At 33.8% G+C, this 27041-nt stretch overlaps 1 protein-coding gene across 1 annotated transcript; it reads left to right on the top strand.

The window, feature by feature from the left end:
- The first annotated feature begins 521 nt into the window (after positions 1-521).
- LOC136273684 (sodium- and chloride-dependent transporter XTRP3A-like) lies at positions 522-27002 on the top strand. Its single transcript, XM_066078781.1, has 10 exons — positions 522-656; positions 1239-1532; positions 3635-4101; positions 6954-7064; positions 18249-18490; positions 18897-19050; positions 19554-19758; positions 22703-22862; positions 23719-23881; positions 24215-27002. Exons 2-10 carry the CDS (start codon positions 1334-1336, stop codon positions 24551-24553), a joined length of 2040 nt encoding a protein of 679 aa, XP_065934853.1. The 5' UTR covers positions 522-656; positions 1239-1333; the 3' UTR covers positions 24554-27002.
- The last annotated feature ends 39 nt before the right edge of the window (positions 27003-27041 follow it).

Below are 27041 nucleotides of genomic sequence, written 5' to 3' on the forward strand. Positions count from 1 at the left end.
AATGTGGGGGTTTTCTTGTTTGTGTAAATATATCATTACTCAGAATAACTAATCAACAACGTACTGTATATATGATGTTTGATATATGGTATATAATTATATACATTTGCCATTGAGTCAGTACATGTATAACACATGTATGCCAAAAGAATCCAATGTACATATGTACCATATATCAGTACAAAAATTCATTTAGGAGTAGGATTTTTTTTTTATGATCGTGGTCACTAAAATACCATTTCGATGAAAAGTAAAGTTAACTCTGTCAGAAAGCTTAAAGTCTTTAAGTCTAAAAGTTAGAAAGATGTTCTTGGAGAGAGAGAGAGAGAGAGAGGTTGGTTCGGGTGTCATGAAAATTGGCTCGACAAGCCCAAAGACATTTCGAAAAGACAATGTTTGGAGGTTAAGAAATGAATTTTTGATCGATATAATATAAAAAGCAATTGTTTTATTTTAATTTGTAGTCACCAAAGTCGGCGGAAGCTCAGATTGGTTTTGCATCCGATCGTGAGTTTCCGTGAGGTTAAAGTGTTTTAAAAGCCCTCTAAGACTATTATAATTTGTGTACATGTTTATATTTTCTGTTCACAACAAATTATGTGTGAGTTACATGTAGTTGGAAGTGCAGTGTTTAGGACGGCATATACATGTAAAAGGTGAAGTACGACTCCATCTACCTTTCTTGATATTCACTGCACGTGATCAGCTCAAGTTGTGCACACAAATCGATTCTGTTAGCTTTACATGCATCCGCATTTTTGTGTATTTGAACTATGCACTCGTTTTGAATATATAGAAAAAACATTGGAACTTTCTAAACTATGTACATGAATTGATGAATTGATTGGAACATGATAATAATAGCCAGTCATGGATTTCAAGTTATCAATATCGTTAAGCAATAATATGGAATTAGAAAATTTTAATTTTTATTACACTAAAGCTTGTTTAAACAATATTGTATAAGACATGCATACATCCTTCCTGCTTCGTCGCTAATATGACAAGAAAAGTGGGGAAAAAATCAAATAAAAAAAAATCAATACTTCAACCATGTTCCTATAAATATTACGCGTTACGGCGTAGGATGCTGATCGATAACTGTAAAATACTTTATTTCAGCAAGTTGTATTTAAAACAAAACCATTCTTTTCCAATGATTAATAAATAAAAGACCTCTATCTAACATGAGTTCTTTGCTTTAAAAATAATACCGTTTTTTAACCCACTAATAATAGCTGCGGCGAAACATTACACGCTAGTAGAGCTGTATACACAGTGTGTTGATCGTCAGAATACAACGTGCTTGTGGGGATCCGGGGTAGGAGTAAAAATGCCGAAATCAAAGAATTTGGACGAAAAAGATGCCGAGTTGATGCATCCATTGAACGACGATGGCGTCGTTATTGAAATGGAAAGTCTAAGACCGGCATGGGGAAGCAAATTTCAGTATTTTGGAATGGTAATATCCACTGCCGTTGGACTTGGAAATGTTTGGAGATTCCCGTATCTATGTCAGAAGCATGGAGGAGGTTTGTTCATTTTTTCTATGTTTTATTTCTTAGTTTGGTAACCAGAGAGGTTTCCTATCGCGTGAACTTTTGTGTATTTTCTATGACGGCCGCCTTTCTTCACGAAACATGAAACACGTGGTCGATCTTCTCTCTCGCCATCTCGGCCATTTTCAATGTTGTGCAGAAGTGCCAGTACACACGACACAATGTCATATGAAACCAACGATATATTTAGAACTAGTGTCATTTTGTTATTGAGTCTGTAGATTATGCACGAGGAATTAGAATTTGTTCATGACAAATCCTGAAATATTTTATTTTCAAAATACAGACAATGTTATTGTTTATATTGTGACGTCAGATTCGGATACGTGTCAGCTTCTTCAGACGCATGATGAAGAAGAATGAGAACAAATGTTAATTTTTAGTAAGAAGAAAATACAATGGAATTTATATTGGCATGAATACAAAAGTTGTAATTCGAAATAGTTAAGGAATGACACCCCCCCCCCAAAAAAAAAAAATGTCATGTTAAAAGGCACTGCATGCATGTTCTGTATCTGTTAGAGTTCCAATGAAATGTAAACATTATTGTTTCAATATTAAAGATTAACCAGTGTTGAAACTATTGAGTGGCATCAATATATTAAGCTGTATTTTAATGTTTAATAAATACTTTTAAATTACTTAATCTTTCAACAAGATTAAATATTTATGTGTCTCTAGCAGATAAATTATTATTTTTAATGAATTTTATAGCATTATTGATAATTTGATATAATCAAATAACTTTATGAATGGCTGATGCAACACTTATTTAAACTAAAAAAAAAAAATAGAATTAAAAAACAAAGGGGCCAAAAACACTGGTAGGTGAAGAATGTTTAAATACAGTGCATTGTACAATGGACCTAGGTGCATGTGCATTGTTTTTTTGACAGTTTTTTGAGACCAATCCAGGGGATTTGTGTAATATGTGTACTAGATGCACATGACTGAACATTTATGATAATATTTTGATTTTCCATCAAGATTTGAATATTTTGAAACAATTAAAACACACTATGATCTTGAATGGGGGGACAGGGAGAGAACAGTCAGAACACCATATTGTCTACATTGACTCCCACCTATTCCTTCCAATGATTATTAATTAAAGTAGCATTAGGGACAGTTTTAAGGGCACTTTCAATAATAATATGTTCTTAGGAATTAAAGTGTTTTTGCATTCGTTTGAAGGATCAATGAATTAAATATCATAATCCTCAAGATTAACAGGTCAATCTCAAAACAAAGTTAACAGACATTTTAATTGTACACAATATACTGGTATACTTGTATTATAATTCAAAATCAAAACCCCAAAAATGTGTTTAAAAGGATAGTCTTTGGAAAACAACTTTGAATAACGATTTCTTGTATTCAGAACCTAAATATATATTTAATTGATAAATTAGCAACAGCTCCTGATAAAATTTATTGCCAGAGAGCATTCTACTCCTATTCAATATAAATGAAGCACAAAACATAAAATCCTCTTGTCCATCAGCATTACTCTAAAATTGTTTGAATCAACACAATATATTTCTATCAAAAGTTGCAGGGTAAACTTTAATTGATTTCTTCAGGTATACTTTCTACATAACATATCAAATTGGAAACCTGTGTAATCGGTTTCATGAAAGCTTACTGAGTGACCATGGCCAATTTGTTGCATTTTTCTCGTTTTCATGAATAATTCATGCTCTGTTCTAATTGGCTCCTTCACACTTTTGTGAAGGAAATCTCACCAATTCTGTAAATGCTAACATAAGGATCTATTATTGGCATGTTTTTATAATAGGATTATTTTCATACTTCCAAAAACTAAAGAGTTTTGCTTAATCATTGGTGAATTGACAATTATAATAAATATTTATGAAAATCTAGGTGAGTTGGCCCATAGTCAGTAGGTGTATGTGAGAATGACCATGCATGCAAGGGCTTCTGACAATAAACTTGACATTACATATTACAAATGTGTGTATGATTTTACCATTTACCTTAGTTTTGGAATTGTAGTATTATAAAACCAAGCCGTGAACAATAAACAATGACCATTCAATTAATACATTTTCCAGGTGCTTTCCTTATTCCCTACCTCATCATGTTGTTCGTGGAAGGCATGCCATTGCTGTATCTGGAGTTTGCAGCAGGACAGCATTTCCGCAAAGGCAGCATGGGCACCTGGAACCTGGTCCACCCCTTGTTGGGAGGGGTGGGGATTGCCAGTGCGGTGACCTCCTTTATTGTGGGGGTGTACTATAACGCCATTATCATGTGGTGCCTTTTCTACCTGGTGCATTCCTTTACTGGGACGCTTCCCTGGTCCTCCTGTCCCATGGAGACTCAGGGTAATTTAACGGTGCCATTACTGGAATGTGATGTCAGTGGACCTACTTCTTATTTCTGGTACCGGAATGCCCTGGAGATCTCCACAAGCATTGAGGACACCCAGGGGGTGAAATGGAAGATGCTTCTGTGTCTGATCTTTGCTTGGGGTGTGGTGTATGCTTGTATCTGGAAGGGAATCAAGTCTTCTGGCAAGGTAATTGAAATTGGGGAATTAATGCACACAAAGTCACCTCCATAGGACATTGAAAAAACCTCAAACATATTTCACTTTTGTAACAAGATTCTGGGGGGGGGGGGGGGGTCTTCTAATTTAATACTTCTAAACAGCAGGCTGCAATGCAAATCTTGATACATGCATGATAAAAGTTTTCTGGGCATTATATTCAAAAAGCATGAATTCAGTTACAGCTGCCCAAAATTGGACATGAGGGTCTACAATATTAAGAGGATAGGGTGATGTTATATAGAAACACTATAGGGGTTAGGAAACTTGGTCGGGGGGGGGGGGGGGGGGGGTGTGATGGTTGTGGGGGGAGGGGGTGTATTGTCTGGGGACACAGTGCAGCTAACTCTAACAACCAAACTAGGTTATGAATCATGTAACTGCTATTTAATTCAGACAGCCATTGTAATGTACACAAGTATACAGACTGAGATGTCTGTGGTCGAGGCACAACATAGTCTGAGGAAAGTCAGTCAGTAGGGTCAACAAACTTATCACAGGCTGGGTTTTAGTGCACTCAAAGAAAGAACAGGATCGAGTCTGCCTTTTTTTTTCAATCTTTGTTAATTATTAACTTGCATGAATTTTTCTTTTTATCTAAGGGTAATTTTGTTGACAAGTTTGGAAATGTTAGTTTTCATATTAATTTATTTCGAGTTTGTATTTTAAGTATTTGTAATATATTTATGGATATCAAGTAAATCGTATAGGTATTTAATAGAGATTTATCAGTTTATACCAAAGTGGGAGTGCTATGTTGGTATGAAACTCATTTGTTTGTATACCCGGATTACATAATTGAATAGACATTCAGGATTTTTTTTGTAACGTGTACCATTTAAATTTTTTTATGCGGTCTTACACTTGTTAAACGAGAAAGAAATGTTGAGATGTTTAGATTTTTTTTATTTATTACCGGTGAATGAAAATCTTGCATGCATTGTAGGACATGAACATGAGATGAAAGCTGATTTGTTTACAAGACGTATTTTATTTCAAGCAAAGAATTCAACAAATTCAGAACACTGATATGCTCTTTAAAAACCCATCTTTTTATTTGCATTCAATGTAATTATTTCTAATGATTTCCCAGAAGTATAAAGATGTGTATCATAGTTAGTCAATGGATGAGCCTTCTTTGTCATCCTTTCTCAAGTGTGATACACACTGATATGAGTCCATTTTTTGTTTTAGTTTTTTGGCTTTCTGAGTGATATAAGAGACATACGATCATGAAATAGATAAAACTTCTCCTTTTTTGTTTATTAATTAATGTATGTTTCCTCGTTTTCCCTTACATTATGTATACCACTTTCAACGAAACAGCATATCAAACAATTATTTTTTTCGTTCATTTTCGAATAGATAATGAATAACTAGTAGTGGTATTTGATGAATGGTAGAGTTGCAGTTAAATTTATGGGAATATTATTCAGTAATTTTACACCTTGTTGACCGGCCATGTACGGACTGTAAAATTTATTTATGAAGGTCATTCATTATTAAACGAAAGAGAAAAACAGAAGTGTTGGAATTAAATTACTGTAATAGGGGACATATAAGAGGAAATGTTTTGAGTATGTTTAGATAAGGAACTAGACATGCATACATGTTTTAATTTTTTTTCAATTTTCATGTATCAACATATTTTGAAATGTAAAAACATGCATTAGGTCAATAGAAGATTTTTTTTTATTTACTTTTGAAAGGAGGTCAACTACGGTTGTAGATTTTCACACAGATAAAGTTGCACTGGGTGTGACTTTAAAAGTTAAGATACTAATATTACATTTAAAAAAAAGATAACAATTCAAATCATTGGCTAAGCTCTGCCAAACAAGGAAGGAGGTTAGGCAGTGGAAAGCGATAAACTCCTTTAAATGGAAATGCACACATACATACATCGGTAGAAGATTTTTGAGTATATGTATGTGTGTCTTGCACTACTGTTGCTGATTACAGTTGAGGAACCCGACTACCTGTTATAAGCGGGATCAAATGGGTCTGTTTTTTCAAGCTGTCTTAAATTAAACTTGGCATTTGAACGTGTCTTCGTGTTAGGTGAAAAATTCTCTGCTATATTACACTAAGCAAATTTACATTCTAGATCTCTCAATGGAATGGCAATCCAGGGTTCTAGCAGAAAAAAACATTCTACACCATGAAGCTTTAGCAATATAGGACAAATCTTTACTAATGAAATTAAACACTTCGTTTCAGTATCTAAGGTGTTAAGAAGCTGTGTTTATGTATAGATAAGAATGGGTCTTTTTACAGATGCGGAAAGGGAGAATATGGATTAAGAGGAACAGTATTGTTTTATACAATACAAGTATCTGTAATCTACCAGCTAGTACACACTTACTTCATGTTTGTATTTTGAATAGTAGGAAGTTGAAAAAAAAATTAAGTAAAACAAATTGAATCCCCCCCCCCCCTCCACTTTACCTGAAATTGACAGAGCGCAGGCGCAGTATCTATGAAATTGATAGATAGTAATTAGTGTCTGCTATAGGGATATGAAGTCCAAGACATTGCAAAACATATTTTTAAGAGCTGGTTATAAGTCAACAGTCACATCTTCAAATAAATAGTTATGTATATACATATTAGCATGCATGTCATTCTGCAATTTACAATGGACAATGAAAATTATTTTTTTTGTCTTTAGACTTTATGAATATTCATGATAAATGTCTCCTGAGTATTTAATATATGACTATACAATTTATTCAAGTAAGAAATTATTATTGTTACATTGATTTTGTAAATTATGCAAATGAATAGTATGTCAGTTTTCTTATAATTATCTCCCTTTTCAGGTTGTATACATTACGGCATCTTTCCCCTACATTGTGCTGTTTATCTTTTTGGGGCGTGGCGTCACATTGAGGGGTGCTGGAGACGGCCTGGCTCACATGTTTACACCCAAGGTAAGGGGGGGGAACCTAGGAATCCTAACTTTATCAGCAACTGTGGAATCATTAGAATTCAAGGTGGTTCAATTTTCGTGGTATTCGTGGGTAGCCCTCCCCACGAATTTACATCCGCAACGAAAACAATTTTAGAAGAGTTAATTCCTACTGAAGCTGAAAATCTACGCATCCACAAAATTACATCCCCACTAATAAGCAAAAAACCCACAATTAACGAAAATTGACCCCCACAAATTTAAATGATTCCACAGTAATTAAAGAGTAACAAAGGGAGACTATCCAAAGTTGTTGGTTGTCATCCTTAGCTGTCATGTATAAAAACAATGGAAATTACAAGATAGTTTAAGGACAATTTGTAATTAAAAGAAATTTGTCATGGGTACATGTGACAAGTATATTAAATTTATATACTGGAGACTTGTATTTCCTTGTTTTATCTAAAACCAACCAGCAATTTCCAGTTTGTGAAAATGTCCTGTCATTATATCATTAGAGAAAGCCCAAAATCTTACTTCTCCACTGAGTAATTATGTGAAATTGTTTCATAGTATGATCATGTGTTTTGTCTTTGCAACATAAAGGAACGGTCAAGGTTGTTATTCTGTGTCACAAGGATAGCGAAGTTGTAGCCAACTCTTTAGAAACAAGCCATAAGTTTAACTTCTGAGGAGAAAGACGTCTAAGAGAAATTAAGATTATATTTATACATATTGTGTTGTGTTTTTTATGTCAGGTGTTTTAATACCAATTTTGGCATGATAGCGTATTGGTTTAGGCCAGTTACACAGTTAATCTTTTATTGATGTATAATCTCTGTGAACTTTGGCAATGATCAAGTTACAAAGGGCTGCTAGCCATTGACCTTTCTCGGTGCTGTTTCAGGGGCCTGTCAAGCTAGTTAATTACACCAGTAATTCAGTAGGTTAAAATGTTAACAATGGGCAGTTATCTGTGACCACAAAAAATGACTGCCCACTCCCAAGAAGCTATTCGTCTCTTGCTAGCTGTCATCTGGTTCTCGATTCACACCTCTCAGGTATATAGACCCTGCCAAGTCGGACCTCAAAGAAAGGTTGAATTACGACAATGCCTCCAACTCCTCAGTAACCAGTCTTAGGGTTTTAAATTCTTTCATGGATTGATTTTTTGTATACTCGAGATGTGACCTTTTCCATATCATGTTGTTTTTTTGTAGTGTGTTTTTTTATCAGTGTAAAAGATAAATATTTTGAAAAGTGGATAATCTGAACTCTTGACGATTGGGGGAGAGTATACTTTGAAAAAAAAAAATTTAAAACTTCCCAGTAATCTTGTGAACATTTAAAGAATTAAAATTGACCTTAATTAAGGTTGTACTGTAGGTATATGTAGTTTGAATGGGTCAGTGATTTGAATGGTATCAGATGGTTTGAATACCTTGCAGAATGTTGAATGAACTATTCATTTGTACTATAGTTATTCAATTTACATATGAATGATATGGAATAAGGAATGAAATTGCCCATCTCACATTTGCCATTTGAATTTAACATCAACACTACATAAAATTTGAATGGAAATACACACTTCTGTTCTGTTGGGGCTTCATATTATAAAGCTAATTTAGAGTCTTTTTCCTTGCACAAGTTACAAGTTGTGTATATCTCATCACCCCATGAATATTTCATTGTACATTTTGCACCTCTAAGGGTCTGATTGAATCAGATATGGAATCCATCTTGATCTTTGTAATCTACCACTCACCTCTGTCTATCTGTGCTGATCATTATTAAATCAGTATGTTGTAGACTTAATGGTCAAGTTCGAATCTTGTCCACTACAAATCTATGTCAGTTTCTTTATAAAATTAACACTCAAAGTTTGGTGATCTTTGTATCGGACCTTAAAAACCTAGTCACCTATGTGTCATAGTTCTCTAGATGCAGGCTATTTTAATGATCATTTTAAAAATACAAACAGCCGTTACCCAGTTGTTAAAATTTGGTTAAGGAGGCTGGATGGTCAACAAACATAAAGCCCTTCACCAATATGGTTACGTCCAGATAGGAGCAAACTCAGCAAAGCATTTTTCATGGATACATGAAAGTTGATTAAACAATCAGTTGTTGAATACAAATAATCATATGATTGCAGCTAAAATTTGTATATACCGGTATATGTTGTGGAAAAAAGCAAAAAATTTAAGGTGCTTTATATCACAGGTAAGAGAGATAACCCTTACTTAGATGAATAATATTTTTTTGTACAAGGTTACTAAGTTTTTTAATTAATTTTAATTTTTTATTCAATATTGCACTGCAAGATGTGCTTAGTGTGTGAGCAGTTGAAGTAGATGTCTTTTAAAAAATGACAGAAGAAAAATTTTCAACATGAGTAGGAGGAAGGCTACTGCATTTGAAGAAAGACTTAAGTGCCTATACCAATATATACACATATTTATGGGTTACGGTAACCCTCTCTCTAGCACTGTCCCATAGGACATATAAACCATTATCATCTAATGATTCACTGCAAACTGCACCCAATGTAAGTAGGCAAGATTCAGACAATGCGGATAAGATAATGTGTAGAGTACAGTTAATTACTAGTACATGTAATTGCTAATTAAGTGTTACAATGATTGCTGCCGGTTCAACACCCAGACTCATGACATCTTTACTTTTCTGACTTGCAGACCTGTGGTAGCTAGGATGTTATATGTGTGTGAGTGTGTAGGAAAAATTTGTTCTCCCCTTTGTGTTACCTTGACAATCGTAGTATCATTGGCCATCATCAACCGACTGCTTCACATGCAGGGAAGCGATGGTGCACTGATTAATTGCAAGTCTGCAGCAAGGTTATTATTTCTGCTGCAATGACTTCCAAGACTGTAACATCTTAATAACTTCATCTTCTTAGCTTTCATGAATGGGAGTCCCATTGATACAAAAATTTTCATTCAGTAAAAAATTGGAAGTGCATGTAGATATGTATTGAAGGAGTTTTTCACTTATTAATAAAATTTCACATCACCATCACATGTATATTTCACATTGCTCCATCTTATTCAAAATTTAAATAAATATATTTAAGTAAATATGTTATGCTCGCTGCAACATTAAGATCAAAGAAAGTGTTTGGGGAGGTATTACTTCAAATTGCCTGAATGACTGCAAGATATGTTATTCATTAAATCTTTTTTTAGATGTACTACCTTAATTATTGTTATCATTTGTCAAGCTTTATACATGTAAAATGCTTTTAATGACTGCAGGAGTGGGAACAGAAATTTCTTATAAGAATTTTCAGTCAAGATGTTTTATCTTGAACTCCAACCTAATAAATCTAACAGATGAGTCTTTAAACAGTTTTTTTCAAATTTGTTTTTTGCCAATTTCAAAAGCTCATTGAGAAGATCTGGTGTTTATCAGAGGCCATCTTACATGTGTACCATTGTTGAATTGCATTGAAGGCCGAGGTATTTAACTTGTTTACCATTTGCTTTTTTCTTGAGCTTCCTCTTCTTAAAATTTACATGTAAAAAGAGTTCTTTATTAAGAGTTATTCTTATTTATTTGTCAGCCAATAAATTGGAGAACCGTATTCATCAATAGAACATTAAAAAAAAAATTATGAAAATTATGAAGATAAAGAAATTAAAATCTTTGATACAATTTGGTAAAATTCCACTTTTCATGCTGTCTAAAACTACACATTGTATTGTGCTTCTGTTCAGTTTAATTTTTGGTCAAATAAGTCCTGTGCGTTGTTAGCAATCTACCTTGAAACGTGCAGTTTTAATTGACAGTTTCCCAATCTGGATGACCTATGGCACTGACATTAATGTTAACATGTTGAAATGCTCCTAAACAAGGGTAATTAAGTAAAGCAAAATTCAGCAATTTTTTCAAATTGGTTTCTAATTTTTCCCTTTTATATGATGAAATTTTGTAAATGTTTGCATTTTATTCATAAGTTTTGGTATTTTTCCTATTCAGCAATCAATGCTATCTTATGTGCAGTTTTGAGTTCCTATATCATCATTTGGTCATAGAGATTTAACTTTTAAGGTTTTGGTAAATTTTTCCCACTGGTGGCATCATAGTATACAATTATAATTTCTCAAACAATTTTGATGAATATCTCTGTGGTTTTTTTTTTTATTATTTCTCCATGTGTGGCCTATCTGAAGAAGAGAAAATCCCATTAATGACCTGAGAATTAAGGGACTAAGTATCAAGATGATGAATTTGTGGTTGACCAGTGAGATCCTGCCTCTATTGAGTGTCCTGTTCTACTGACTTCTGTGACCCCTAGCTCACACATTCCATCTAACATCTGTTGCAAGTCAAGACCATGCATCACAAAGAAAGTTTGTAGTTGTGAAGTGCAACCAGTGGAAAGGAAAATGAAAAGGAAATATGCCATTCCAGCCCACAATGCAACATTGCCATCATGTACACTTTACATTTGATACATAATATTCCAGTATACTGTAGATTCCTTATTTTACGCGAGTACTTAATTCTGCGTGTCAATGATTTACCATCAAATCGCGAGAACATAAAATCGTGAATGCCAAAATTTTATCTTAGCTTCATGTTGTTTACATGTGTCCCAAAATTAAAAGTGAGATTTTAGAATTCGCGAGACGAGCTTCTCGCGATTTTACGTGGATTTTAATTCCTCGCGTTTAATTATGAGTTTACAGTATTCATATGCATCCATGATATAGATGTACAACGAAAAATAAGCCTTTTTTTCACAGCAATTTTTGCCATTTCTTTGAAGATGTAAAGAGTTTGAGATTTAGACTTTAACTTAGAGCCTCAAATGCTCTGTATTTTGGTTGTTTGATAATGATGTACAAGTTCATAGATTCTAGCAAGGAACGTCTCTCCATTAACTATATGAATGTCCAAGCAGAGAGTCTATGCAGTTCATTTTATAAAGTCCAAATTTCTTGTTTAGCTTTTATTTTGTGCTCGAAATCAAAGCTCTTGTGTCAAGACCATTTGTATTTAGGACCAGGTAGACCAACTGTGCAATATTGGTACATTTGAATACTGTAGAAAACATGTACATGTATAATATATATATCAATAATAATAGTAATGCTCCTCCCTTAGATTTTTTATTTTTAAAGTATCGTATGACTTGGTTACACTTTGAGCTGTGTTAAATTCATGTTGGAATCTTCGTTATTCCAAAAAGAAAATGACCCTCTGAAAGTAAGAGTAACAGCAGGTTGAATCTTAAGTTTGGAAATTCGATAAACTTAAAGATACCGGATAATTAATTCAAATTTAAAGGCATTCCTCTTGTCTGGCATACATCAAGAATCTTTAGGTCTTGGCTGATAGGTCACAATTGACATGTAAGCATCTTGAATGCTTTTGGAACTATCTTAATATGTTATGGAGTTGCACCTGTACTAAGTAACTTGAAATAAAATTAAAGTGTTGGGAGGTAATTTTATAGGTACTTAGTCTTGTACAATTTAAACTTTTTAAAATATATTCATTTAGATTTTGAAACTTTCATATCACGGATTATATAATGTAAAAGTGGTCATTTACACTGGTGGTTAAGTACACGATTTCTATACACGCTATAGTCAAACAATAAGCGTGATGAGTGATTTTACACTCTGAAGTTTCGAGTTTTTCCCCATACGGGCAGGTGTATTTAACATGGTTTTTAAGCTTACCGCATAACTAGTGTAAATTTCCCGCACATGTAAATGACCACTTTTACAGTAATTAGTTTGATAAATTTTTGGAAATAAATTTTATATACAAGATGATGTGAATGTGTACTTCTGATTCTGAAGCAACACATTGCTTGCAAATATAGGCCAATGGTGTCAGAACCAAACACACTGCTTTTTGGGGGAGTCAAGGTTTCTTATTTGCCATTGATTTCTTTTCACACTATCAAGAATTTAATCTGAATGAAACACAAGAGTTCCGCCAAAGGTTTCTTTTTAAGCAGCTTAAAAAATCTATTTTTGAACTGTGCATCTGGGGGGAATGGTATTTGCCAAAACTGGTGCATTTCTGGCATTCCTAAAAACGTAAATAAAGGGGCAGATGACGTATTTACCTCTAATAAATATGATTACGTACAGGGTGTGCAGTGTATGTTATGCTTAACTTTATGACTGAATTCAAAACCGAAGACGACTCTTTGATGTTTATGCACACTGGAAATTATTTGTTGCATAATAATGGGTGGAATATTTTGTGTCTTGGTGAGCCCCTTTAAATGGCATTTTCCATGGCTGAAGTAAAACCTACATGTATAAATGACCTTGACTTTATTTCAGCGACCTTTGATTATCATATTGAAGTTCATATACTTTTATACATAGATACATAAAAATACATTTGAAAATAAGATGAAATAAAGATATTTGTTAAGTTTCTAACCAACTAGAATTACAGACATCATAATATAATTATTTAAATATGATCGTAATATGTAGTGCAGTAATAAATATACATGTATCGATACATCTAATAGCCAGTCTACATCATTAAAATAAAGTATGCAGATTGACTCTGATTCTATGAGATCTCCTAACATTCCTTTCTATGAGAGAAAGTTGTATGCTTGTCGTTTTGTCTTGCCAGTGAGTGGGAGGTAGCTATATACTTGTGGTACATGTATATAGTGGTGGTAGGTGGTTGTTAGGTTATACAAAACATGATGAAATTTACCATACTACCCCTATCCAGCATCTTGAATTCATTAAATATTGCAAGTCTGAGGGATGGAGGGGGGCGGTTCTAGGTATTCTTTTAGAAATCATGAGGAAAATGTAAAATAAAATGGTTACTATGCACTCTTAGTTTTATATGCAGGTTTCAAGTACTTATAAAAATCTCCCTTTAAAAGGAAATATTTGTGGAACAACAGCAGTTGATGTAAAAAAAAAAGAAAAAAAAAAAAAAAAAAGAACATTTTGACATAATTCAAGTCGTGCTATTGTGCCCACCAGTCCCCAAGTCTGATTCTTTGATGTTTAAGAAAAAGTTCTAATTGCACTTTAGAATTGTGTTAAGTAACACATGTATTGCAAAGGGGATGCTCTTGTCTATTAAATTTACAGATTCTAAGTGTCTCTATACCGGTAAATAGCAATGTTACTAAAAGTTTTGCAAAAAAAGGTGTAAAAGATATTCTGGAAGGAATTCGTCTCCAACACAATTAAATAAAACAAAATTATTATTTTTTTAATTATTTCTCAAACTCGCAATCATTGAACAAAATGCTGTATTACTCTGTAATGGAAAATGATTATATTGCTTTAGTGGGTAAAAAGGATGCACCAAGTTTCACTGATTTGTTTCTGAAATTTGAGATGCTTTTTAAAAATGCCATGAATAAAAACTAATCTTTTTCTAGAGTTAATTTAGTCCTTTTGTATTCTTATATCAAAGAGAGAATTAGTCTTTATGCAATGGTTTAATTTTTACAACTAAGGTTCTCGAATGTCACCTTTTAAAGTGAAAGCACTTAATTGTCTCTTATTTTTAAAATATGGTGTACTTTATTAAGATTTTTGTATCACAGAATTCTTTTTTTTTTTGAAAAATGATATGCTTTTAAATGTAACAACCAGAGAACTCAAAAATGTCACCTTTAAGAGTTGTTTTGGAGACATAATTAGCTCAGAATGTCAAAAAGGTTTTATGAAACGTTATGTGGTTTAATTGTATTAGGTGCTTCTAGACAGCTTCTAAAGAGGTAGTTGTGTCATAATTTTTGTTCAACCCCTGATATATCACCTGAACTGTTATATGTATCAGTCATCTGCCATCTTAGCAAACCAAAGCATCTCCGAATAAGGACCCTATTTAAGCGTTTTTTAGAAATCAGCTGTTCTCAACAACAAGATAAGAGCAAGGTCTCCGTATTTATATAATTCAGTCCTTCACATTAATAAGACACCTCTTAAGGGAACTGCACAAGAGTGGCTAACCCGATGCAATATCAGCTTTTTCTGACGTAGATAACAATATGCAGCAATAAAAAATAAAAATCAATTTGGTAGTTTGCAGGGAAATATCAAGTTATCCTTGTACGATAATTTTATTTGCTCACACCTCTTCATTGAGGTCGTTGTTGTTTTATAAAGTGCTTCTTTCTGGTGGATTAAGGTCAAGGTCACATCGAATAACAGCAGTACTCTAGCATTAGCTTCATCCTTAAAGTGCAAATAGTTCAATCATGTTCAGAATCAGATTAATCTATGAAACGATACTGGTAATTGATTAAAGTTTAATTTTTTAATATTTTTTTCAGTGGCTGCATGCTCTTTCTCCCTCCCTTTCCTAGCTACTGTATTTCAGATGTGCACTTTTCACAGTTGTCATCTTGGATGAGCAGATAGGTCAATTGTTTTCAGAGGATGTTTAATCTCATCAGATTAATGCCTCAAATAATGAATGATCAAGAACATTTGATTTTAATCATTGCCTTCATTGAAGTATACAATCAAGATTTTTGATGGTTTTTTAATCATCAACAGCTGATCAAATATAAGTTTTTTGTTACTTTTTAAAACTGCCTCTCTCTCTCTCTCTGTTTTGGCTAAAGACTAAAGAGAGAACTGGTGATTTTCCACTCCAGTACATGTACTGCATGTTTATATTATATTACCCTTGCAGGCACGTGAACAATTGCTCTAGCTAATTTCTGGTAGTTTTCTTTCTATAGTAGGTCATTATGTCAGTAGAACTGGAAGAATTTGTATTAAGTGTGCTCATGGATTTCAAGTAGCCTAAATATGTCTTACTAATGGAGTAATTGTTACTGTAACTTTATCATCAACATTTGGTTATGGTAGTTTTTCAAAAAAATTTATAGCGTTCGAACTATTGTTTACGTCCAGTTTCTATACTTAAGCCAGAATTTTAAAAGAGTCTGAAAGTGTTTATAAGTCCTCAAAATGTTTGGCAACACCAAGTAAATCAGGACTTGAAAGTCAGTTACCTGGTGCCTATGTTGACCCATTGTATTCACCTGTGCATTTCTTCATGCAACAGCCCTTCACTTTCCCCCAATAGCATTTGATTTAATGCTTGAATTTAGTACCTAATTTCATGCACAAATGCACTGAATGACTGTCGGTTTCGAAGAAACATATGGCTGGAAAGTTGGCCAAGTACATTATTTAATGAAAACTTAAGGAATATATGCAAGCTATTTACATAAATTCATTTGAGGTGTTTAAATTTCATTCATAACTTTAAGGAGTATATTTTTTGCTTTGAATGTCTTATTGTATGCATTGTCTTAAATTTTATTTTTGGATACCTTGCAGGCTTTTTTCTATAGTGCCAACAAATCTTTTCCTGTTCCCAATGTCTAATACATGAGAGATCATATATCTTTTTTTCCATAAATAACATCCCAAAAAGGAAGCATCATTTGATTGAAACTTATACCAGCACAACACATATGTAAACAATAACAAGACTCAAGCTTTGTTTACAAAACAAAGAATTTCAAACCTGTACCTTAATATGCTCGTAACTCAATATTTGACTTCAAATTTTTACAAAGCATTAAAACCACACATATTTACCATTCTTGACATTAAAAATAGAAAATAAAATTCGATTCAAGTTGTGTCTAAGTCCCTTTAACCATGTCTGTGATTTTTTAAAACTTCAGTGACTTTCTTATCTGAAGATTTATTCCCAAGTTTTGAGAAAACTAAGCTTGTCTGAGCCAAACAGATTGTTTTATGGTTAAATCATATCTCTTCAAAGAAACCTGGAAGTGTTTTCTAGGAATTCTTTAATCGGCTTTGTGCAGAAAATGCATATATAGTACATGTACATGCATGCATTTCCAAAATAGAGAAAAGATTCCACATGTTTGTAGAAAGTTCTTGCATTTTTCATTGTCAATATATTATATCTTGGGCCACTCCAATATAATTTCTTGTTTGTTGGACATTCAGTGAAAAAAAGTACGAGCTGGCGAGTTAATCAATTACAAAATTGTTGTTTTTTAGAGCCAAAACTTTCAGGCGGTACATAAATAAATTTGTGTGGACATATATATTTTTTTCTTCCTGTTTCTGATTTATAAATTAAAACAATTCAAAATAGAGTGGAAATAGAACAGAAAACAGCGCACAGCGCAGTATTTCCTGGATGTGGGAAATTAATGATATCATAATATTATTTGAAGAGTTTTATTTAAATACGAACAGGCAGGGTCCGAGGAACAAGAAAATATATTGGTGTGGCCTTTTATTGTTAGCTTTCTGGCTTTTTGACTCAGTAAAAAATCAATTTTTTTTCCAATTAGAATCGGAGGGAGATAAATAGAATTATTCATTATCAAACAAAAATGAAATAGTTTTAGCAGTATTAGTCCTAAATGATTACCAAGCAGGGAGCATTTCTTTACATTTTGTTTACTTTGCAGCTCTAACTGTAATGCAGTGTGTAAAATAAAATCTCACAAGCTGGTCATATTTGATATCCAAGTCTAGCTATCTGGGCAGTACTTGATAAGAATTAAAGGCAATTAATTCTATCAAAATGTGTAAACTTTAACTGTATAAAGTATATTTTAACGCAAGTCAGACAGGTTAAAAGTCAGTACACCTGATTTTGCCAAGGTTCAATCGGTCTAGATCCAGTTAATATTAAGCCAGGTAAATTGATACAAAGGGTATTTACTAATCTTGTGCTTCAGGGCAAACTGATGTCCCAATATTTGAATGTCTGAATTTGGTTGCAGCTCACAAATGAACAGAATAATTTAGGATTATTTGAGACCAAAATTTTACAACCTGATCTGACAAGGTTACAAATCAATTTGGTGGCAGAGGATAGTTTTTTTTTGTCATAAAGTGTCATATATCAGTGAAATGGACATGAGTTCCTCTATCCACAAAATGAATGCAATAAATATTCTAGCCATTTATAACCATCCAAACCTCAGGTTTTCAAAAAAAAATTGGGTCTTTCTCGCAAAACTATCCCCTACCATCCCTCCTATCATAGTATATCATTGGCTCCTGCAGCTTTGCAAGCCAAGGGTTTCTGATCCCTACTCTATGGAGCTGAAACCATTTTTCGGATCTATTTGTATCGAAAACCCTTGACTTGCAAAGATGTGGCACCTGATAATGCTGATATTTTCCCAGAGTTTAGTCTCTCCTCTGACTTTCAGCTGGAGCGATTACAGGACCCTCAGGTCTGGCTGGACGCGGCCACCCAGATCTTCTACTCCTTCGGCCTGGGCTTTGGGGGCATGATCGGCTTCTCTAGCTATAATCCTAAAAAGAACAACTGCGAGAAGGATGCCATCATCGTGTCCATCGTCAACTGGTTCACTGCCATTCTGGCCTCCGTGGTCATCTTCTCTGTCCTGGGGTTCAAGGCCACAGTGATGTATGAGAAATGTATCTCTAGGTAGGTGGACTGTGAAATATGACTGTGGATTAAATTGAGTCATTAGTATTTTAATGGTGGCTGGTCTTAAGTTTTGTGACGAATCCATATCATTATCAAATTATGAATTGCAGTCTTTATCTATTATTCATATTGACAAACTCATAAAATCATGTCGTCTTGAATTTTTCAATGAGTCATTATGACAGTCTTTTTCAGAACAGCTCTTATATCATTAATTAGTCAATTAACTAGCACTGTTACTCATTGATTTCTAACTGAAGAACAAGAAGGAAATAATTAATGATTCTAGGAAATCGCATTTTGAATGTTCATTTGTTAACACAATGTATTCAAATAGGAAAGTATGATAGGGGGAATAACTCTTCTTTCTACATGTAACAAGAATTTTGTTTCAATGTTGCAGAAATATTGAGACCATTACATCCAATAACATGTTTCCACAGTGGAATGCTACTACACTGACTGAGGATGTTTATCTTCGTGAATTCCATAATAATCGAGACCTTATTAAAAGCTTGAATCTCACATATTGTAGTTTGGAGGAGGATTTAGATAATGTAAGTATACTATGGTGAAACATTACATGCAAGGTATTTGAGACAAAGTTTTAAAAACAAAATACAAATACCTGTATAAAAATAGCTTTTATAAAGTTCTGTATTTCACTATTGAGAGTGATATTGATAAAGTTTTTTTGAAACGGGGACTGTGTCTGGGCGAATTAAAGATGAGGCGAAACCATTTGGAAGAGTCAAACAGGCAAAAATAACACAGGGAAAAATTAACCCAGTACTGTGGAATCATTAGAATTTGTGGTGACTCAATTTTTGTGGATTTCGTTGGTACCCCTTCCCCACGGATTTACATCCTCAACGAATAAAGACACTGAATTTGTACTTTCTTAATAAAACTGAAAACGAAGAGATCCACAAAATTAAGTCTCCAAGAACCAACAAAAAAATCACAATCCACAAAAATTGACCCCCACGAATTTACATGATTCCACAGTATACATTTGTTAACAAGTAACAAATTTTTTTTGTGCTTTTTGACATTTTAGGCAGCCCAAGGAACTGGCCTGGCCTTCATTGTATTCACAGAGGCTGTGAATGAGTTTGGATCCTCTGCTCCTTTCTGGTCCATCATCTTCTTCCTCATGCTTCTCTCCCTTGGTTTTGGCAGTGAATTCGGAACACTAGAGGGCGTTACTGCCTCACTGTATGATTTGAAACACTCGATCTTCACGAGGAAGTGGCTGGTCTCAGGTTTGTATCTCTATGTTTCTATACTGAAACATTTACAGTAGATATATAAGAGATAATACATGAACAAATGAAAAATATCATTGATGATGCCAAATTTTACTGGTTAAACACCCTCCCAAAGTTTCACTTTCACATGTATACTTTGCTGTGACAGGTAGAGATGCACTTGTTTTTCTTATTTTTAAATAGTAGAGTTATTTAAAAATAGAATTAATTTGATATTAATAGTTATTTCTTTCATATATCATACAGTATAAGTGCAATCATTTAAGCATTGAATCCTTAATTTTTGAAAGATGTGGTCTCGTAACTGCAATGATGTGTGCATACAAATGGCATACACACGCTAGCCTGTTATGAAATTTATTTTGCACATACTGTTGCAGTTATGAGACATCTTTCAAAAAATACTTATTCAATACTTAGATGTACATTTCTTTACATTTATCCCCTCTTCCTAATTATGAATTATTTTTCAAAATCTTTGCCTTATTCTGCAAGTAATGTGCAATTTATGGAAGAGCCAAATTATGCCAACAAAAATAGTGCACATCACTATAAAATCTAATAGCTCAATTTTTAGCTCACCTGAGCCAAAGGCTCAAGTGAGCTTTTCTGATCACAATTTGTCCGTTGTCTGTCGTTGTCGTCGTCGTTGTTGTAAACTTTTCACATTTTCATCTTCTTCTCAAGAACCACTGGGCAGATTTCAACCAAATTTGGCACAAAGCACAACTACGTGAAGGGGATTCAAGTTTGTTCAAATGAAGGGCCACGCCCTCTTTAAAGGGGAGATAATTGAGAATTATTTAAAATTTGTTGGTATTTTTCAAAAATCTTCTTCTCAAAAACTATTCGGCCTGAAAAGCTTAAACTTGTGTGGAGGCATCATCAGGTAGTGTAGATTCAAGTTTGTTCAAATCATGGTCCCCGGGGGTAGGGAGGGGCCACAAGAGGGGGATCAAGTTTTACATAGGAATATATAGAGAAATTCTTAAAAAATCTTCTTCTAAAAAACTATAAGGCCAGGAAAGCTCAAATTTGAGTGGAAGCATCCTCAGATAGTGTAGATTCAAGTTTGTTTAAATCATGGTCCCCGGGGTAGGGTGGGGCCACAATTGGGGGATCAAGTTTTATATAGGAATATATAGAGAAAATCTTTAAAAATCTTCTTCTCAAAAACTATTAGGCCAGAAAAGCTCAAATTAAAATGAAAGCATCCTCAGGAAGTGTAGATTCAAGTTTGTTCAAATCATGGTCCCCGGGGGTAGGGTGGGGCCACAATTGGGGAATCAAGCTTAACATAGGAATATATAGAGAAAATCTTTAAAAATCTTCTTCTCAAAAACTATTAGGCCTGGAAAGCTCAACTTTGATTGAAAGCATCCTCAGATAGTGTAGATTCAAGTTTGTTCAAATCATGGTCCCCGGGGGTAGGGTGGGGCCACAATAGGGGGATCATGTTTTACATAGGAATATATAGAGAAAATCTTTAAAAATCTTCTTCTCAAAAACTATTAGGCCAGAAAAGCTCAAATCAAAATGAAAGCATCCTCAGGAAGTGTAGATTCAAATTTGTTCAAATCATGGCCCTCGGGGGTAGGGTGGGGCCACAATTAGGGGATCAAGTTTTACATAGGAATATATAGAGAAAATCTTTAAAAATCTTCTTCTCAAAAACTATTAGGCCTGGAAAGCTCAACTTTGATTGGAAGCATCCTCAGATATTGTAGATTCAAGTTTTTTCAAATCATGGTCCCTGGGGGTAGGGCAGGGCCACAATGGGGGATAAATTTTTATATAATTATGTAGAAAATCTTTAAAAGTTTTCTTCTCAAAACTATTAGGCCAGGAAAGCCCAATTTTGAGTGGAAGCATCCCCAGATCATATAGATTCAAGTTTGTTTAAACAATAGTCTAGGGGTAGGGTGAGGCCACAAAGGGGGATTAATATTTACTTTGGAATATATAGAGAAAATCTTTAAAAAATCTTCTTTTTAAAGACTATTTGGCCAGAAAAGCTTAAACTTGTGTAAAGGCATCCTCGGGTAGTGTAAATTCAAGTTTGCAAAATCACAGTCCCTAGTGGGAGGGCGGGACCGTGATGGCGGTTTGAATTTTTACATATGAATATATAGAGAAAATCTTTAAAAATATTCTGGGAAAGTTTTCGGTCCAAAACTCAGTACTTAGTGTGAAAGCATAGGTTTTGCAGATTTAAGTTTGATGAAACCATGATTCCCTGGAGAAAAGTGGGGCCACGAAATGGGGGGGGGGGTATATAGGAATAGAGAAAACTCTTCTTACAGGTACAAAAACAAAAGGGGCTTGGTATTTACCAAAAAATAAGAGGTGGATAAAAATTGGCAGATTTTCAAATTTTTTTTTTTAGCAAGCTCTACTGTACTCAGTTGTCAAGATATTTTGATTTGATCAGAATTAAGGCAATTGTTGCTCAGGTGAGCGATGTGGCCCCTGGGCCTCTTGTTATTCTATGAATGTAACCTGTATTGTAATATAATAAATTCATAAATTAAATTCATTAAACTGTTTAAAAATATTTACATCAATGAAAGGTTTATGTTCGATGGTGAGCCGGTTTGAAGTCGCGAGGAGAGTCGCTCATGTTCTTTGAGAAATACTCAAGTAGGATTATATTAATAGGCACCAGATTTGGTGATTGGGTCTTCTGTGTAATGCATAAATATCACTCAAATCAACCAATGCAATTTAATAGGAGGGAAGAAAGTGAATGTTAATACTTATTTGTATGTACTATAGGTATCAAGCTCATTAACACAAAACAGTTACTAAAAGTTAGAAATGCCTTCCCAAACATTTCTAATTCCTGATATTAATGCTTTGGTAAATTAATGTATATATTTACTAGTTCATTGACAAAACCCTTCCAAACTCTCATCATTCTTGGTTCTATGTATTGCAGGCTCGCTGTGTTTTGTGAGCATGCTGATCGGACTGCTGTTTGTTTTGGGGAGCGGATCGTACTGGGTGGACCTGTTTGACTCCTATGGAGGTTCCTTTCCCCTGATTACAATAGCCCTGGTGGAGAGCTTTGGCATTGGCTGGGTGTACGGCGTGGATAAGTACGAGGACAATAAGATATCTAGATGCTAAGGAATTTATGTACTGTAGATTCCTTATTTTAGGCGAGTACTTAATTCAGCGATTGAAGCGTTTTGCATCAAATCGCGAGAATATAAAATCACAAAAGCTGAATTTTTTTATCATAGTACCTATTAGCTTATATCTGTCCGAAAAAAAAGAGAGATTCTAAAATATGTGAGATGTGCTTCTCGCAGTTTTACGCGGATTTTAACTCCTCGCTTTTAGTTAGGAATCTACAGTACATTTTCATTGAATGGTTGACTTGTAGTGATGTCACTTTTATTATTGTTTTTGTGTTCACATGGAGCAATATAATTCACCAAAATTGACACAAAACAACTACCAATTATTAGAGTCTGAGTTAATGGACAATGTGATTACTGTAAACCAACTTTTATTCATATGCTACAGAATTTTTGTGAGGTTCACAAAAGCCTATCACTGAAAATATATCTCACTGTAAACCAGTTCTTCAGGAATTGGTGCACAATGAGAAAACCTGTTGTACGTGTGTAGTAGCAACATGGGTGTGCATAAGGCTTGATCACAAAAACTAAATAGCCACAAACCAGTTAATCTCCAGTAAATCTCAAAATTCGCAAAGGAAAGTTGGTTCACAGTGCATCAGAATAGTGTAGGAAACAATGAGGATTGTTTTTATAATATTCTCTGGTATAGACAGATATAGGTAACTGGTGTGTCATAATTGTTCTTGACAATGTACCCCTTTATCATAGAGTTTTTTCAATTTCTGTTACCAGTATTTATGATTATTTAAACCCAATTATTTGAGAAGTTAGTTGTTTTATGTAATTTTTCTTCATTTTTTTTCAGGTTTTCTCAGGACATCAAGGAAATGATTGGCCATGAGCCACATCGATACTGGAAGATCATGTGGAAGTTTGTGGCCCCTGTCTTCATTGCCATCCTGTTGGGAGCCACCCTGGTCAGCAAATTCCTCAAACCTATCACCTACAAAGTGTACAGTTATACTGAGGTAATCTGAACTAGGTGTAGAATATGTGAGACTTCAAACATGAATAAAACAGCTACTGTTAGGCTCTTTGCATTTTAATTTACAAAAAAAAGATACTAGAATAATAGATGGAAAAAAGTAAGTGAATTCGGTATTTTGAAGAAAAGAAACTTAAAATCTCCTCCCTGTACTGGATGGTTGTGATTATATCTCCTTTAATTAGAAGAGATTTGTATAAAGATAATGAAAAACATTCAAAATAAATGGATTTTCTCAATACTAAATAGTAGTAAATTTTGGTAGATCTGATGTTTTAATGTTAAATCTAAATGATTCATCTGGTCTTGTTTCCAGTTTAAAATGGTGGCTGCTGGATACCCGTGGTGGGCCGGAGCCATTGCAGCTTTCCTTGTCCTGTCCTCTGTCCTGTGCATTCCAGGTGTGGCCCTCTTAAGAAAACTTGGATACTTCAAGTTTGAAGGACCCACAGCCAAGAACATCGTTGTAGAAACCGGTGGCCACACCCAGTCGACGGCAGCATTCTTAAAATCTGACAATGACTCGGGTCACAACTCGGACGACATTAACGACGAGTATGTTACGTCGGAACGAGACACGAGTTGTGCCATACCCGAAAGGCCAGAGCGGGTGAAATATGATGACCTTATGCAGAATGCTGAAAGCAAGCTGTAAGGATAGAGCATTCAAGTTCCCTACATTTTGGTTTATAAAAAAACTGCATTTCAGGAATTTTACCCTTTGTTTTGAAGTATATCCAAGAGTGTTGTTTTATGCTTGTTTTTGTTACATCAGTGTTAAAATTTGAGTGGGTAATTTTTTGTTTTACATGTTATTATGAAAAAGAAGTCATGTAGGTTTTATTTTCATTTCTTAACTTGTGCTTTTAAAATCAATAATTACCAAACGATCTGTCTATAACATTGCATTGTGATCTGGGTGTGTGTTGATGTGGGAGGGAGATAAAATTTCAGGAGGATGGAAACACAGAGCAGTAAGAAGTTCCTCACCTCAATTAATGATACATTATATATGTATTTATCATAAGCTACTTTTGTTTGTGTTCATGTTGTGATGTGGTGGTAACTTGATTCAGGGATTGAAATCAGAGATAAGCTTCCATCCAAATCTGCTCTTGATTGAGACTTAAACAATAATCTGTTGAGAGCATAACAAACCAGCTGACTAAATCTGTTTTGAAAAATCTATTCATAGATTACAGTAGATTTTTCAAATTTTGTAATCCAAGTATGATGTGCATTTTTTTTTCGGATTCAAACAGCTGTTTGAGTACTTTCAAAGTTGCCAGCTAATCTTGCACATATTATTCCTCACTCGCTAGTACATGTACATGTTGTGTACGCTCTGTGTCTCTGATGGTGTTTACTGAAATTTTTTTGGCTGTTAAATTAAAGCCTCAACTAAATCCTTTGTTTAAAAAGTTCTGTTTAGAAGATTTTGGACAAATTTCAATGAATGATGCTCACATTGGATTATTATAATAGTGTTATATGTATTAGATTATAGGTTTTGAATGTAGATCTTCTTGTAAATTATATTTGTTATAATATTAATGAAAAGCTTGGGAAAATCTAGTCACACTTGGAGGACCCTGTACTTTAATATGATCAATGATTTATTTACAAGATTAATACTAGTGGACAGTCTTATTAATCATTGTATAAAATCTGCATGCAGCAATATATAAGTGCTCTTTTGCTAATAATGAACAAAAAAATCAAATTTTGATGTACATGTATGTGTGTATCAAAAGTCAGAATCAATGTAAATGATCAATATTTATAAATATTCATTCTTTAAATATTACCTCGCCATGACAAAACACTAAGTGCCAATAGTACATGTAGTTTCCCATGTTTGTTGTATTGGACAATGCATTGCACACAAAACTGTGCTCCAATTCAAACAGGGGCATTTTAAGAGATAGATGAATCAAGTGTGATCCAAAAATTTACTGTCATAATTACCAAATGTTTATTGGGTATTTTAGTTATATTTATTGTATTGTGTTGTTTTTTTTGTTACCTATACTGCCCTCCCATAGTATAGAGGTCAATGAAAAAGTGCTATGCCGGGGTTTTATCTCTTTTTGGAATTTTTTTCAACTGATTAATGAAATGAGTATTTGTATTTTCAAAGCCAGTCAGTGCTTTTCTAAACAAGTGTTAGAATTTTTTTTTTCAAAATTATTTGACCTTTAGTGTTGAGTCAAATACCTGAATAAAAAGCTTATGTTCAAAAAGGGAATATTTGCTTTAATTTAATATGTTAATTACCTTAAAGCTGCATAGCTTGGAACAATGAAATATGCTTCAAGCAGAACTTCAAAAGTGCTGATAAATCATTTATTTCAAGTGGGCTCCATAGCCTGTAATAGTCACTTTCAATACCATATTTTTTGAGTGTTGCTTGTGTGTATTTATTTTTAATCATTGCTCCCCCTTTTATTGTTTTTCCTATATATACATTTGTTTGATGTCTTTTGGCTTCTGCCATTTTTTACCTTTATGTCTGTGTTTTTATTCATCTACTGTGTGGCTTAAATTGCTTTACATTATTTTAAAATTACAGAATCAAAAAAGTTATTTCAAAATACTAATAAGAATACATTTACATCTTTTTTTTGTATTTCACTCAATGCTTTATTGAATTTTTATAACAAAATTTTAGTATATAGTTTTAAAAAGAGAATTTTTTTTTTTGATTTGATCTATTAAAGTACTAGTAATCCCCCCTCCCAAAATTGAACTACAGTATTCAATTTACCCTTGCAGGTCTTAAAGGGTTAGTGTATGGATGCATACAGGTGTAAAGATGTATACCTGTTTGTGTGTGCATGATGACAGCTTGGTTAAAAAAAAGGTTTTATATCCGTCCAAGTCAACGGGTGTTTGAAATAAATCTCTTGTTTTTCGCGGAATACCATTACTTGTACCAGTATGATGGAGTGTCTTGTTTTTCGTGGAATACCATTACTTGTACCAGTATGATGGAGTGTCTTGTTTTTCGTGGAATACGATTACCAGTATGTTGAGGTATCATGACAGTGTTAGTGTAATGTAATATTATCAGCATTATATATAAATGTTTTGTTTGATGTGCTGCTATTTGTTATTGTTATTGTTTAATCATTAATGGGTTC

This window comes from Magallana gigas, chromosome 3, assembly GCF_963853765.1.
Source record: "Magallana gigas chromosome 3, xbMagGiga1.1, whole genome shotgun sequence".
Lineage (NCBI taxonomy): Eukaryota > Metazoa > Mollusca > Bivalvia > Ostreida > Ostreidae > Magallana > Magallana gigas.